Source organism: Equus caballus, chromosome 7 (assembly GCF_041296265.1).
Source record: "Equus caballus isolate H_3958 breed thoroughbred chromosome 7, TB-T2T, whole genome shotgun sequence".
In the NCBI taxonomy this organism is placed as follows: domain Eukaryota; kingdom Metazoa; phylum Chordata; class Mammalia; order Perissodactyla; family Equidae; genus Equus; species Equus caballus.
The window spans coordinates 86,281,000-86,293,608 of record NC_091690.1 but is presented as its reverse complement, the minus strand read 5'-3'; the positions used below and the strand labels follow the sequence as shown (position 1 = coordinate 86,293,608).

The 12,609-nt window shown below is 45.7% G+C and overlaps 1 protein-coding gene across 5 annotated transcripts in view; it reads right to left on the bottom strand.

Annotated features, from left to right (window-relative positions):
- Window positions 1-4,866: 4,866 nt before the first annotated feature.
- Window positions 4,867-12,609, bottom strand: part of INSC (INSC spindle orientation adaptor protein) — a 126,527-nt gene continuing 118,784 nt past the window's right edge. For all 5 annotated transcript variants that reach the window (XM_070273411.1, XM_070273412.1, XM_070273413.1 and 2 more), the window contains 2 exons: window positions 10,965-11,041; window positions 4,867-5,479 (listed from right to left, as the gene is read on the bottom strand). In XM_070273411.1, the coding sequence (XP_070129512.1) occupies window positions 5,351-5,479; window positions 10,965-11,041 (206 nt within the window). In that variant the 3' untranslated portion in view covers window positions 4,867-5,350. The remainder of the gene's footprint in view (window positions 5,480-10,964; window positions 11,042-12,609) is intronic.

Genomic DNA, 12,609 nt, shown 5'->3' with positions numbered 1-12,609 from the left:
CTGAAATTTTACTTCCCATCACCGGGTTGACTTTTCACTTTCTTGGTGTTGTCCTTTGTAGCACAAAAGCTTTTAACTTTGAAGAAGTCCAATTTATCTACTTGTTCTTTTGTCACCTGTACTTTAGGTGTTATATCTAAGAAACCATTGCCTAACCCAACAGTATGAAGATTTAACTCTATATTTTCTTCAAAGAGTTATATAGTTTCAGCTCTTACATTTAGGTCAATGATGGATTTTCAGTTAATCTTTGTGTATGGTGTCAGGTAGAGGTCCAGCTTTATTCCTTTGCATGTGAATATCTATTTGGAGCTTTTAAGGGAATGCCAACCCGTTCTGGCTCCTCAGTGGCTACCAGGCTGCTAGTTTTCACAGCAACTGTGGTTGCACAGTTGTCAGCTTTCAAGATCCACAGAGCTGTGGAGGGGGGGATGGGAATCAGGCAAGTTAAAACACAGCAAACCTCATTGTTCTTGCAGAGGTTCTGTCATTTTTCTTGAATAAACACTTCTTGGATTATTACAAGCCTTTCGTTAATTTCCATAATTCTGAAAAAGTTGATTTTGACAATCTTTGCCAGTGTTCTCATTGCTTTTACAGAGGAGTGGATTTCGGGGAACCCCTACTCTGCCATTCTGGAAATGCTTCCAACATCTTTATTGTAAACTCACGAGAAAGCTTGAGCCATAACCACTGAACTAAGCCATTCCCGAAAACCTGACCTGCAAGAAATATAAGAATAAACGTTTTTTGTTGTTTTAAGTCACTAAATTTGGGAGTAACTTGTTTTGTGCAATAGAGAACATGCAATTAATCACCACCTTCAAAGTTTTCAAAGGCTGTCATGCAGAAAGAGAGGTGTTCCCTGACATCAAAACTAGGACTAGCAGGTGAGTTTTCAGATTATGGCTTCATGCAGAGTGGAACTTTATGACCTTGAAGATTGTCCAATAGCAGAATGAGGTGATGGCTTTCATTGGAGATGCTTAAGCAATAACGGAGGATTCCTTTAGAAGGATATTGTCAAGGGGGTCCCGGCATAAGAAAAATGAGGTACTGGATCATTTATGTGGTCCTTTACAACTCTGAGATGATAACCAAAATGATGGCAGTAATGATGACGACAAGTTACATTTGCACAGAACTTTACAGTTTACTAAGAACATACAAATTATCTCCCTTAATGTTAACACTAACCCTAAGAGGGATGCCAAGCAGGGAGCATTATCACCTTATAGATAGGAAAACAGAAGCTCATAGAGATAGCATGCCTTGCGCAAAGTCAACACTAGGGAAGTGGTGGAGCCAGGATTCAAACTCATGGAGAAATCCACCTGATTCCATTTCGTGATGGTTCTTTCCACCACGTCATGCTGCCTACCTATCCTCAAATATCTGGATGTCCAGGTTTCCTTATCTGGGCAGCGCATGTAGCTGCACTTTCTCCAACATGTGGATTTCCTAAAAACCCATTCCCAGCCTTAATTCTGTGCTAGGGCCCAGAGAGAGGAGGATTTCAGCCAATATGCGTGTTCCTGGCCAAGAAAATCCTAACTTTCAGATCAACCAGCCACTCTCAGTTCTAAGCTAATCTATATGAGCTAACTTGTGTCTGCATCTGACCACTGAGGCCTTTATGCCATGGCCTCAATCATGAAGCGTTAAGGTCATCTAGCTTGACAATGCCCTGCCAGGTCTAGTAGCTGTCTTTCACAGAAGGCAGGATGAGAGTCAGCAGGGTGAGACTGCCTATGGAAAGACCACAGGGCAGAACCAATAACTGATGTGGAAGGTGGAACCTCTTCTACGTTCCCCTGGAGCACGTCTCTGTCCACAGCCTTTGGTCCCTTCTCTGCCAAAAAGCCTCAACTCCTCTCTTTATAGACCTCTTGTGACTTGAACAGTCTATTGCATTTGATCAGCTCTGCACCAACTTCTAGGCCCCTAGAATCACTCTATTCAGACAGTTCCTTTATATCTCTGTCTTCCTTGCTCTGAGGCCCGGGACACCTTTCTCTCTGAAGCCTGGCTGCAAGGACGGATGCCATTTCCCTGTACCCGTATCCCACTTTGTTTCCTTTCTCTAAAATCCGTCCTATAAATCCTTCAATTGACAATTTGCTGCAATCCCAAAGTCATACTGGCTGCTTTCCATGCACCAGCTATGTGCCAGCACCTTAGGGAGGAGGAAGAAAGAATGTAGACTTTTCCACCTGTGCTCGTGATTCTGTTAGTCCCCGTCCTGACCTCACCCAGATACCTTCTCCACTCTTCTTTATGCTACTGTCTCCCTCAGAGGCTGATTCCTGAAGATTCCATAACTCTGGCTCTCTCACCAGAGAATTTAGCCAATGGAAGAAGACACCTGTGGGAGATCAGAGAGTAAGAAGAGAGAGGTCCAGGCATTTCTTTCCTGCTGCCTCCCTGCCAAGGCTCCATGTCTCCTCAGTGGCTGAGTCCCTACAGCTCCCACCAGGTGGCCCTTCTGCCACAAGTCCAGCTCTCAGTGGACTTTGGCAACACTTTTATCTCACCTGACCCTTCTGCCCTGAGGATGGCAGGAACTTACAATTGTAACAAGTCTCTGTGTGCCTCAGCATTCCTCAGTACCTTCCTTATCTCTGATTACAAGTTTTCAAATAGTCTATTTATGAACACTTCTTTTTTTGAACCATCTGAGTTAAATTCTGTTTCCTACTGGAACCCTGACTGATAGACATACACCCCCACAGCAAGTGTTACAGTGTAGAGACTTTCAACACATATGTCACCCAAAGGCTGCTTCTCTCCTTTATTCTCTTCAAGTTCTGTCATGTTATCGACCAACTAGCCTAGTACTGAGGAAGGGGCAGAACTTTGACCTTGACCCAAGAGGTTTAGTCCTCATTCTGTGTGTTTTTGGGAAAATCAATTGCCTCTCAACACAGGACTCACTTTCCTCAACTATGAAACGAAGTGTTAAACTGGATCAGTGGTTCTCAAAGTAGGGCACGCCATTGTGGGGGGTCCCCAAGACCCTTTAGGGAGTTCTGTAAGGACAAACTATTTTCATAGTAATTCTGAATTTGTTTACCTTTTGTTACTTGTTGATTTGTGCTAAGGGTGCAAAAGCCCTGATGGGTAACATTGTACCTTGGCGTGATCAAGGCAGTGGCGCCAAACTGTACTAATAGTCATTGTTTGCTTCACTGCCACCTACTTAAAGTCAATTTTTCAAGTGCCAATTTCATTAGGACTATCTTTGATGAAGAAGTAAAAATTATGAATTTTGTTAAATCTTGAACCTTTAGTACACATCTTTTTTTTAATATTCTGGGTGATGAAATGAGAATTAGACTTAGGGCGTTTCTCCTGGATGCCAAAATAGGAGGGGTATCAGTTTCAAGAAAGAAACACTTGTCTAATTGTTTGAACTGCAAAAGGAATGAGTTGCTTTTTCCATGGGACACTATTTTTATTTGAGAGAATAACTGGCAGAAAAACTATGGTCACTGAGACTGAGGTGTTTGATAGACATTTTCAAAAAGATTAACAAAGTGAGCTTGTCACATCAAGAAAAACAACTGACAGTATCTGTTGCCAGTGATGACACCTGAGCTCTCAAGCTTGATAGCTTCTCAGTACTTGAAGACTTTTCTGATGAGATCAGTTGTGATGGTAACAAAAGTTTGTGTTGATATCACAAGATGAAAGACACCAACATTTGGACAATCTGCATAACTCAGTGAGATATATCAAAAACCATATTCCTAAAAGTGAAGATTTTGCATAACGACTCAGAAGACCCTGGTTTGAATCCAGGGTCTGCCATTTACTTCCTACATCAGCTTCATTATCTCATCTGAAAAATATGTTTTCTCATCTGTAAAATGGGTGTAATAGCTAACTTAGGGTTTTATAAGAACTGAATAAATAATATATGGTAAGAAACGTTAATTTATATTCATGTTAATATATAGAATGATATAAAACAAGGGCTTAGTACATGGTAAATACTGTACAAGTGTTTGTTACCATTATGATGATGATCATCATCTTCACCATCATTTTAGGTGGGAGGACCCAGATACCACTTTTCTCTGTATCACAGAACTTCAGAGAAAAGGCTCTGGTACTAGATATCACCAGGTTCACATCCTAACACCACTTACTAGCTAGTGACCTTGGGCAAGTGATTTAATAACATAGTTGCAATCTCATAATTTTATTATAAGGAATAAATAAGATAATGCATGTAAGATGCTTGCCCAGGACCTGATACATTAGGTTAATTCATTTAGAATAGTAAAAGAATTCAAGAAGTGTTTCTTGAATTGCAGAAAATCATGTCACAATATGGTGCTATTAAACCTTTCAAAAGGATTCACGGATTTTTGTGAATTTCAAGCACTTGTATTGGTAAACCAGCTCTCTGGAAAAAAAAACAAAAGCTCTGATTTGTAGCATCTGCCAGTTTCTGTGGTGTAAACACTCCCACCATTGCCAGTTTCAAGCTACTAACATAAGGTCACTCGATGTGGAGTTGGGAAGACACCCTCACAACTGTCCCTTGTGAGCTGGTATGAGCTGCTCCCACACACCACTACTTTCAAGGATCCTTTTGAAGAGGTATTATTCACTAAAACCTCATCTGGGGACACTGTTCACCATGAGCTTACACAAGAGCAGGGAAGCCAAGAGCTTCTGGAAACTTTGAAATCTTTTTGGTTTCTCACTAAATCACTCAGAACTTGACCCATTTATATACCTATGAAAACAATACAACTGTCTACTCAGTTTTAATGGTTGGAAAAGTTTTGTGGCATGAAAACTTCAGAAGCAAGAAGCTAGTCTAAGATATAATTTAATCAGAAAATCCAAGACACATTCTGTTTGATTCCATTTATTAAAGAATAAAACTTTCATTCTAGTATATTCTTTCCTACTATGAAATTCATTTAAAATCTTTTAGAAAGAACAAATTCAACTTAAAAAAAAAAACTGCTGGGCACTTAAAATACTCTGGTTCCCAAGTTAAAAAACAATGAAGCCAGATTATGTAGCGAGAACAGAGAAAGCAAGATGAAGTGAAATCACCCATGACAATCTGTCACATTAGCCATTATGCATTTCAACATCTGTAACTGAGAAGTCACAGAAGTCAAAAAGGAAAAACAAAGAAGACGCCCAAGGACCACAAACTGCCTGATGATGTTGCTAGAATATTTAGCCCTCTGTCTATTTCATGTAAAAAATAAATTAAGTATAAATAAGGAGGTGAGGGGGCTGGTGTGTACTCAGGTGTGTTCACAGGTGTGTACTCAGAGGGGGCATGAGAATGGGGCCAAATGCGTTTCCTCTCCCACACTCCCTACACAAAGCTCTCCTCCATGTTGCTGCAGAGTAAGAAAGAGTCTACAAGCCGGGGCTGGACCAGCTGCTGGAAGTCGGAGTCCTGGAGGCCTTCTGGACAGACGCCGGCCAATCTACGCAGAGCAGCCTGGGGAGGAAAGAAAAGAGATGATACAGGTCAGACGGGGGGCCCTGCTCAGGTGCATGTATTTCCTTCAATTGCCCTGAGAGATGCATTTCAGGAAGTGGCTCATTTACCAGCCAATTTGAGCTGATCATCACAAACACCTTAGTGATCTGGTCATTTTGGTCCTTGGTCACCATAGCAAACTTTTCACTTGGTGACCTGATTCCATTTGCACCTTGGTCGCTATGGTGGATGTCAACTGAAAATCGTCATGATCTTAATAATGGTCTTGCCCTCTTGGTTTTTCAGTCATCTTAGGAACCCAGTTGTTTTAAAGATCTGTCATTTTAAGGGTCTGGTCAACTTACTGATATATGTAAATTCAAGCTATGTTCATCCTAGAGACTAGGACTGCCAGAAGCATCAGTGGAATTATATTCTTGCTTCCAGTTCCCTAGAGGAACCTTAGAACAGCAAGGACTATTCATCTATGCATACCTTCGGCAAGGTTCTGAGCAAAGCATTGTGGGATGCGAGGGAAGAAGAGAGAAAGAGGAAGGAAGGTCATAAAATTGAAGGAGATGCAGAGTCTGCCACCAGGACGAGATGAACAGGAAAGAGAGGTGCAGGCAGAGTGGAACTCCTGCCCAGGCTGCCGCACACTGGGCATTTCAGTCTCCCCTGAGCAGGCCAGCCTGTTTACGTCCATGTGCCCTTGCCCAGCTCTTCCTCACGACATGACGTCCCTCCTCACTCTTTTCTGGCCAGCAGTTGCATTCATCCTGCAAGACCTGGCCCACTGTCACCTCCTCTGTGAAGCCCTCCTTGATTCCTTGAAGAGACAGTCTCTCCCTCCCCTGTGTACTCACAGCCCCTGGGCTGACCTCCACCTTCTCACGCTTGACTGTAACTGTTTTATAGGTGTTTACCTCCCACACTAGACTCTGAGCTCCTCCAGGGTAGAGACTCTGTTTTGTTTTTCTCTGTATCTACAGCAGGTAGCACAAGAATCGGCACAGGGCTCAATAAACGTTTGCTGAAACAAAACGAACAATGAAGTGCTTTAAAATCGAGTTCTACGACTAGAGCTAACTGAAACTGTAAAGGTAAGCTGTGTGCCTCCCTAGACCTCTTTCCCGGGAAGCTGAGGCCATGCATGCTAAGCGCTCGGTGAATATTAATCCCTTCCCTCTTCTGGAGCCTGTGCACAGCAGGTAACAAGGTTGAACTCCAGGATGCCCTTCCCCTGGGAAACAAAGAGGGGGGGAATATCTGGAATAGCAGAAGAAGCAAAGGCAAAGGAAGGCCAACACTTACTACCTACACATAGTATTTCATTTAATCCCTAGAGGATGCTGCAAGGTATCATAGTCTCTATTTTGGAAATAAGGAGACAGAGGCTCAGAGAGGGAAAGTGGCCTTTCCAAGATCACACAGCAGTCCAACTCCGGGACCCTCATACCTACACACACATGGAGGACGCTGCAAGTCCAGGACACTAGGTCATATTGAGTACAAGGCAGGCAGGGAGCTTATTACCTAGACATGGGGGGTTCTTATGACTGAGAAATCAGGCCATGCTGGTGAAAAGAGAGGATGGCTTAAGCTAATTATTAGACTAACAGGTGCTGCCATGTCCAAGCTGGATCAAGGAGAAGTGACGTGTGCCTGTGCACATAAGCAGGGTCTGAGACACTAGTGGCAGGAAGCAGACTCCACAAGACTGTCTCTCCTGGGGTGTGACCCCCCCAAGGGCTGAAGAGGCTGAACTCCATAGCACATTCTGATTCTTCTCAGCTCCCACTGGGAGAAACAACCCCATCGCCCTTGAGTTGTCACAGTAAATACGGAACCAGGGATCTTCAGCAGAGGATATGAGACCATTGATGTATCTTACGTGATCAGGGATGAAAATAAAGCAGGAGAGAGGGAAGGACAGAGAGAGACAAAGAAATAGAGAGAAAATAGACCCATGAAGAGAGAAAACGAGATAGAAAAGGAAAATAGCAGAGAAACAGAGAAAAAGAAACAGCAGAGAAATGGAACAAGAAGGAAATATTCAAACAGCGAGACAGAGATAAACTTGGTGAAAGAAAAGAGACCGAGAACACAAGGGAGATGGGGAGAGAGAGACAGTGACAAAGCAAGAGCAAGAGCACCCTGAGGTGGGAGGGCAACAGGAGAGAGTAGGAGGATGCGAGGAGGCAGAAAGGGAGGAGAGGGGGAAAGGACTGTGGGGGATAAAAAGAAGAGGGGGAAAGGAAAGGAGGAGAGAGAGAAACCCTAAGAGAGGAGGCAACCTCCAGAAAGAGAGAAAAGCAATAAACAAAATATGAGAGAGAAAAACCTAGAAACAGACCTGAAAAACCAGAAAAGCAAATAGACACCCTCCTCTCCCCAGGGTCCCCAGAAAGTCTGCAGGATGTGAACCCAAACCAACTCAGAGCACCCTCCCTCAGCATCCAGGGGTGGAAAGGACCCTTCACCATCGCGAAGCCTTCCTCTCGGCCTCTGCTTTCCTTGGAGGGTTGACAGCCAGTCACCCCAGGATCTCATTCCCAGACAGTCTGAAACACTGAGCACTAAGCCAGCCCAGCAGCCCACTGACAGCGCTTCATTAAGGAAAATCAATCCTGTTTGCGAGAGGCAATCCGTGCTGCCACTTCCCCAGACCAGATGTGGGAGATGGTAATTGAAACGTCCTCCCTCCACCTGAAGAGAGCCTTTGACAGTGGGAAGAGGCCTCACGGGAGTGCAGGACAGGGAGCTTCCGACTCCATCTGCCGGGCCGGCCTCCACGTGGCCCCACCTCACCAGCCAGGGGGCCATACTCAATGTGGAGCCCCTTCTGGGAGCCGAACCGGGAACACCCACAAACACGGGCTGGGGCAGGGGGCAAGGAACAGTCACCAAACCCAAGGTCCTGTGGAGATACAAAGAGCTGGGAAAGGGCCCTGGCCCTAAGAGGGTTCCAGGCTAGAGGGGGAGAAATACAAATCCTCCGCATGAGGTGAGTTAGGGAGACCAAGGCTGTGAGACACGGAGGGAGAAAGTGTGGCTGGAAACAGATGGTCTGGTAGACAATTCGAGATCTTCAGCATCAAGCAGGCCTGTGTTTGCCTTCTAAGAGCCTCTCTCATAACATCTGGAATACCGGATAACACAACCTGCCTGTTACTAGGAAAACAAAATCCGGGTAGGCAGGCCCAGCCACACGCTGTGTACTCCGTGTCTCTGAGCCCGGGAAGCCCCTCGGAAGCTTCACGGAGGAGAAAGATTTTGGCCTGAGCCCTGAGGAGGGGCAGGCACAGTTGGAGAGAGGGCATCTGCAAGGGCCAAGGGACAAGGCACGGTGTTGGGTGGCTCAGGGCACTCTGGGCCAGCTGAGCTGCACGGGGCCTGGAGGCGGTGGGAAGCCTTCAGACCCATGGTGGGTGGGAGCCAGACTGCGAAGAGCTGAGCCCATAAGTACCAGGGAGCCATGGAAGGGTCGATCACAGAAGTGTCATGATTGCAAACTGTCTGTGAGGAAAACTGGCCCAGCACCCACATGGAGGACGGATTCGGGAGGGAGGGACCGTCTTCGGCATCCAACAACACATCCACAAGGAGAAAAGTAATCTCTTTTCCACCAGAAGGTCCTTCTAGTGACTGGAGACAGCGGCCAAGCCCTTCTGTGTGCTGTCATTCAAACCAACAGTGGAAATGGAAAAGGAATTGTGACAAGCCCACTGAGCTGTGGAGCTTCAGTTTCCCAACTTTTCTTCCGGGCCTCTTCAGCATCAGGCCATGGCTGGTGCCCAGGTTGTGAAGGTAATGGTGGTTGGGGCCGAGGATTACGTGTTTGCCCAGGTATTGTCTCTCTCCGTTTTACTCACCAGACCAGACAGAATTACAAGGGTCTGAGAACTCGGATGAAAAAAATTACATCTTTACATTCACTAACCTATTTCACTTCCTGAAATAGCATTCGCTTCAGTTGTGAATGTAGCAACAAAGCATGAAGTCTCAGCAAGCCCTGCGACTTGCTCACCAACAGACATCACAGATGCGTTCATAGCCCATTACACTGCTGGAGGTACCTGCATATATCCTGAACGCTCGTCTCCAGTCAAGGTTGCCATACTTAGTAGACCCACTGCTAGATACTACTTAATGTATGAATTAAAAAGTACTTATATTAATATATCATGTTTAAATACTCCAATAATTATTTTAATAGAATTGATTTCCTTTTCAATTCTATAATATTTTATTTCATGCATTTAAAACACTATTCTGAAAAGAGGCCCATAAGCTTCACCCGATCACCAAAGGCACAAATAAAGGTTATGGTTATTCCACATGTACCAGAATAAGAGACCATGAGAGCAGAGATTTTTGTCTTTTATTTTTCCACAGCTGTATCCCCATAGCCTTAGAGAGTGCATGGCCCATAGAATCACTCAGTAAATATTGATTGAATAAAATTTACAGCACTTAGTGACCTACCCAATGTCACACAGCTCCTTAATGGCAAAACCAAGACAGGTGTGTCTGAGTGTAACACCTGCTGTTTCTGCCGCCACACAATTCCCATCAGGAGCTCCCAGAAAGGAGATGAGCTCAGCTAAAAGAAAAATGACGGGGTGAGGCAGGGGTGTCACTGTTTCACTGTGAGACAGCTCAAAGGACCTTTAGATGCGTCACTTCTCCCTCACTTTCTCTGAGGACCAGTCAAGGATCTGGCACTCCCTTCTGGAAGTTAAATGGCCTGTTTATACAACACCTTCCCTGCTCCTTGATGCTTCCAACCAGAAGCTGCTCTGCTTTGGGATTCCTTCCAGCCCCAGCAGGGAGGAGTGTAGAGACAACGCACGCATTCCTCACCTGGTCCTGCTCATTGTTTCACGGTGGGCCCAGGCATCAAGGAGGAGTTGGGTGGGGACCTCCTGAGACGTACTTGCCTGGTTCAGGGTGAAGATTCTGGGGGCTGCCTGAATAATACTCTCTGTCCTATCCTTTGGCCTCCAGAACTCTTCCACAAAGGAGGGGGGAGCTACACAGCTGGAAGAGCACCGGTAGAGGGGCTCTGTCCAAGGACGAAAGGAGGCTTTTCTCAAATGTCTGCTTTGGAACAGGCAGGAGACATCCATCCCCGAGCTCTCACGCGCTGTGAGCGCCATGGCATCAAGGACACCAGCTACTATTCTACCGGCGGTCACTCTGGTTTTCATCTGTGGTTAAGATTTCCCAGAATCTCAGAGACTGGTTACTAAAACTGTGGGTGGGGGCGTTCCCCAGCCCGCCATCTTTCACATATGTGACCTCATATAATTTTCTTCACAATTTTATGAATTAAGTGAAACAAGTATTACTCTTATCACCATTTTAAAGGAAGAGAAAGGTTGAAGCCCAGACAAGTTTCATGGCTTGCCCAAGCCAACTGTGGCATGGCCCGTTTTCCCAGCCCCTGGTCTGCAATCCCAAAGCCCAGGGAGGAAGCTAGGGACGTCTGAGAACTCACCAGGCAGGCCACCAGCACGGCGTCACTGCTGTTCCTCTCGGATGGCGATCGGCAGAGCTCGATGAGGCGGGACATACCTGCGTGAGACAGGGAGAACCTCACACCCAGGACGGGGAGCACCTGGCCAGGCCTGACCTAGAGGTGCTCCCCCCTGCATCTCTCACATGCAGCCTTCTGCATGGAACCTTATCGAGGAACGTGGCCCTCAGGGCCCGGTCAACCCGCCAATCAGCCGCAGAAGGGGGCTGAGCCCACCTGGAGGAGCTTAAGGAGACTTTCTGCTCCCTTGGATGCAAAAAGGCCCTGGTTAGGGCCAGGATGAGCTGGAGCATCAAAACCAAACTCCTTAGTGCCAAAACACTGGCCAGGACTGAGCTCAGCTAAGGTGCAGAGGTGTGAGCAGTAGAAGGCACTGCAGGTCCTTCTGAGAAAGAACTTCCTGTGTGGATACTTCTGATTTTACTAGAACTATGTTTAACATTTACATCAGTGGAAATTTCCAGTACCTTTTTTTCCCAATTGCGTAGTTCAGTCAGAAAATACATTGTGGATAAAATTACAGAAAACTACACATTGAGCAGGTTCACGTTTCCTAGGCCTTTACAGAGGGAAGTTTAATAAATGACTGCTTTTCAATGCAAATTGGCTTTTTCAAACTCTAAAAGCAACAACAAAACTCATTGTAAGATAAAGTAACAAAAAGCACGAGGACGCATTCTACATTTATCCTCTAAAAAGTCTTTACAGAGCTGGAACCCTCTGCTGTCGCAGGGCCACCTCTTGCTGTCCTCGGGGTACCTGGATGATGGGTGCCACTGCCAAGCCGATTCCCAGGCCTCTCTCTGGAGGCCCCTCTCAGCCTTCACACTGGAATAACTCCCCAAACCACAGCTGAAGACTCAGCTCCTCTTTAAAACAATCTTTGACCCACACAGATAAATGTGGGCTCCTTCCCTGTGTACCACACGTGCCGTGGACAGGGTTTGAGCGTCACTCTACGCCACTATCGTGCAAATATTTGTTTCCATAGCTGCCGACCTCATAGGCTGTGAGCCCCCGCAGTCAGGATAATGTTGTAATCAATTCTATATGCCTAGCACGCAGGAACAGAGCCTAGTATAGAGTGGGTCCTCTGAAAATATTTGTTGGGTAAGTAAGTGACTAACTGAATGAATGGGTGATTTAATGAATGGACTAATAAGTTAATGGACAATAAGTAAAGTAATGAATGAGTTAGTGAATGAATGAACAAAAGGATGAATTAATGAGTGAGACAATGAGTAATGAACAAATGAGTGGATAAGTAAATAAATGAGTAAGCAAATAACCAAATGAGTGAATGAATGAGAAAAACGAATGAGTGAATGAAAGGATGGGGTCTTAACTACCAGGAAGTCTGCAGGTGAGCCACTCTTCTGGCCCACTTAAACCTCTCTGGGCCCTTCCCCTCTCTTGCTTCAGCCCCAGGTTAAAGCAAGCTAGACTAGGGGCTGCACCCTGGGCCTCCATCCCAGTATTTCTCAGCACCCAGAGAGTAGGGCTCACCCCAGCCAGCTCCTACTCTGAGCCCTCGGTTGCCACTGTGAAATCAGGGCCACACCTGTCCCCAAGTCCCCCGCTCCACTCCTGCCACAGCCAGCATCAC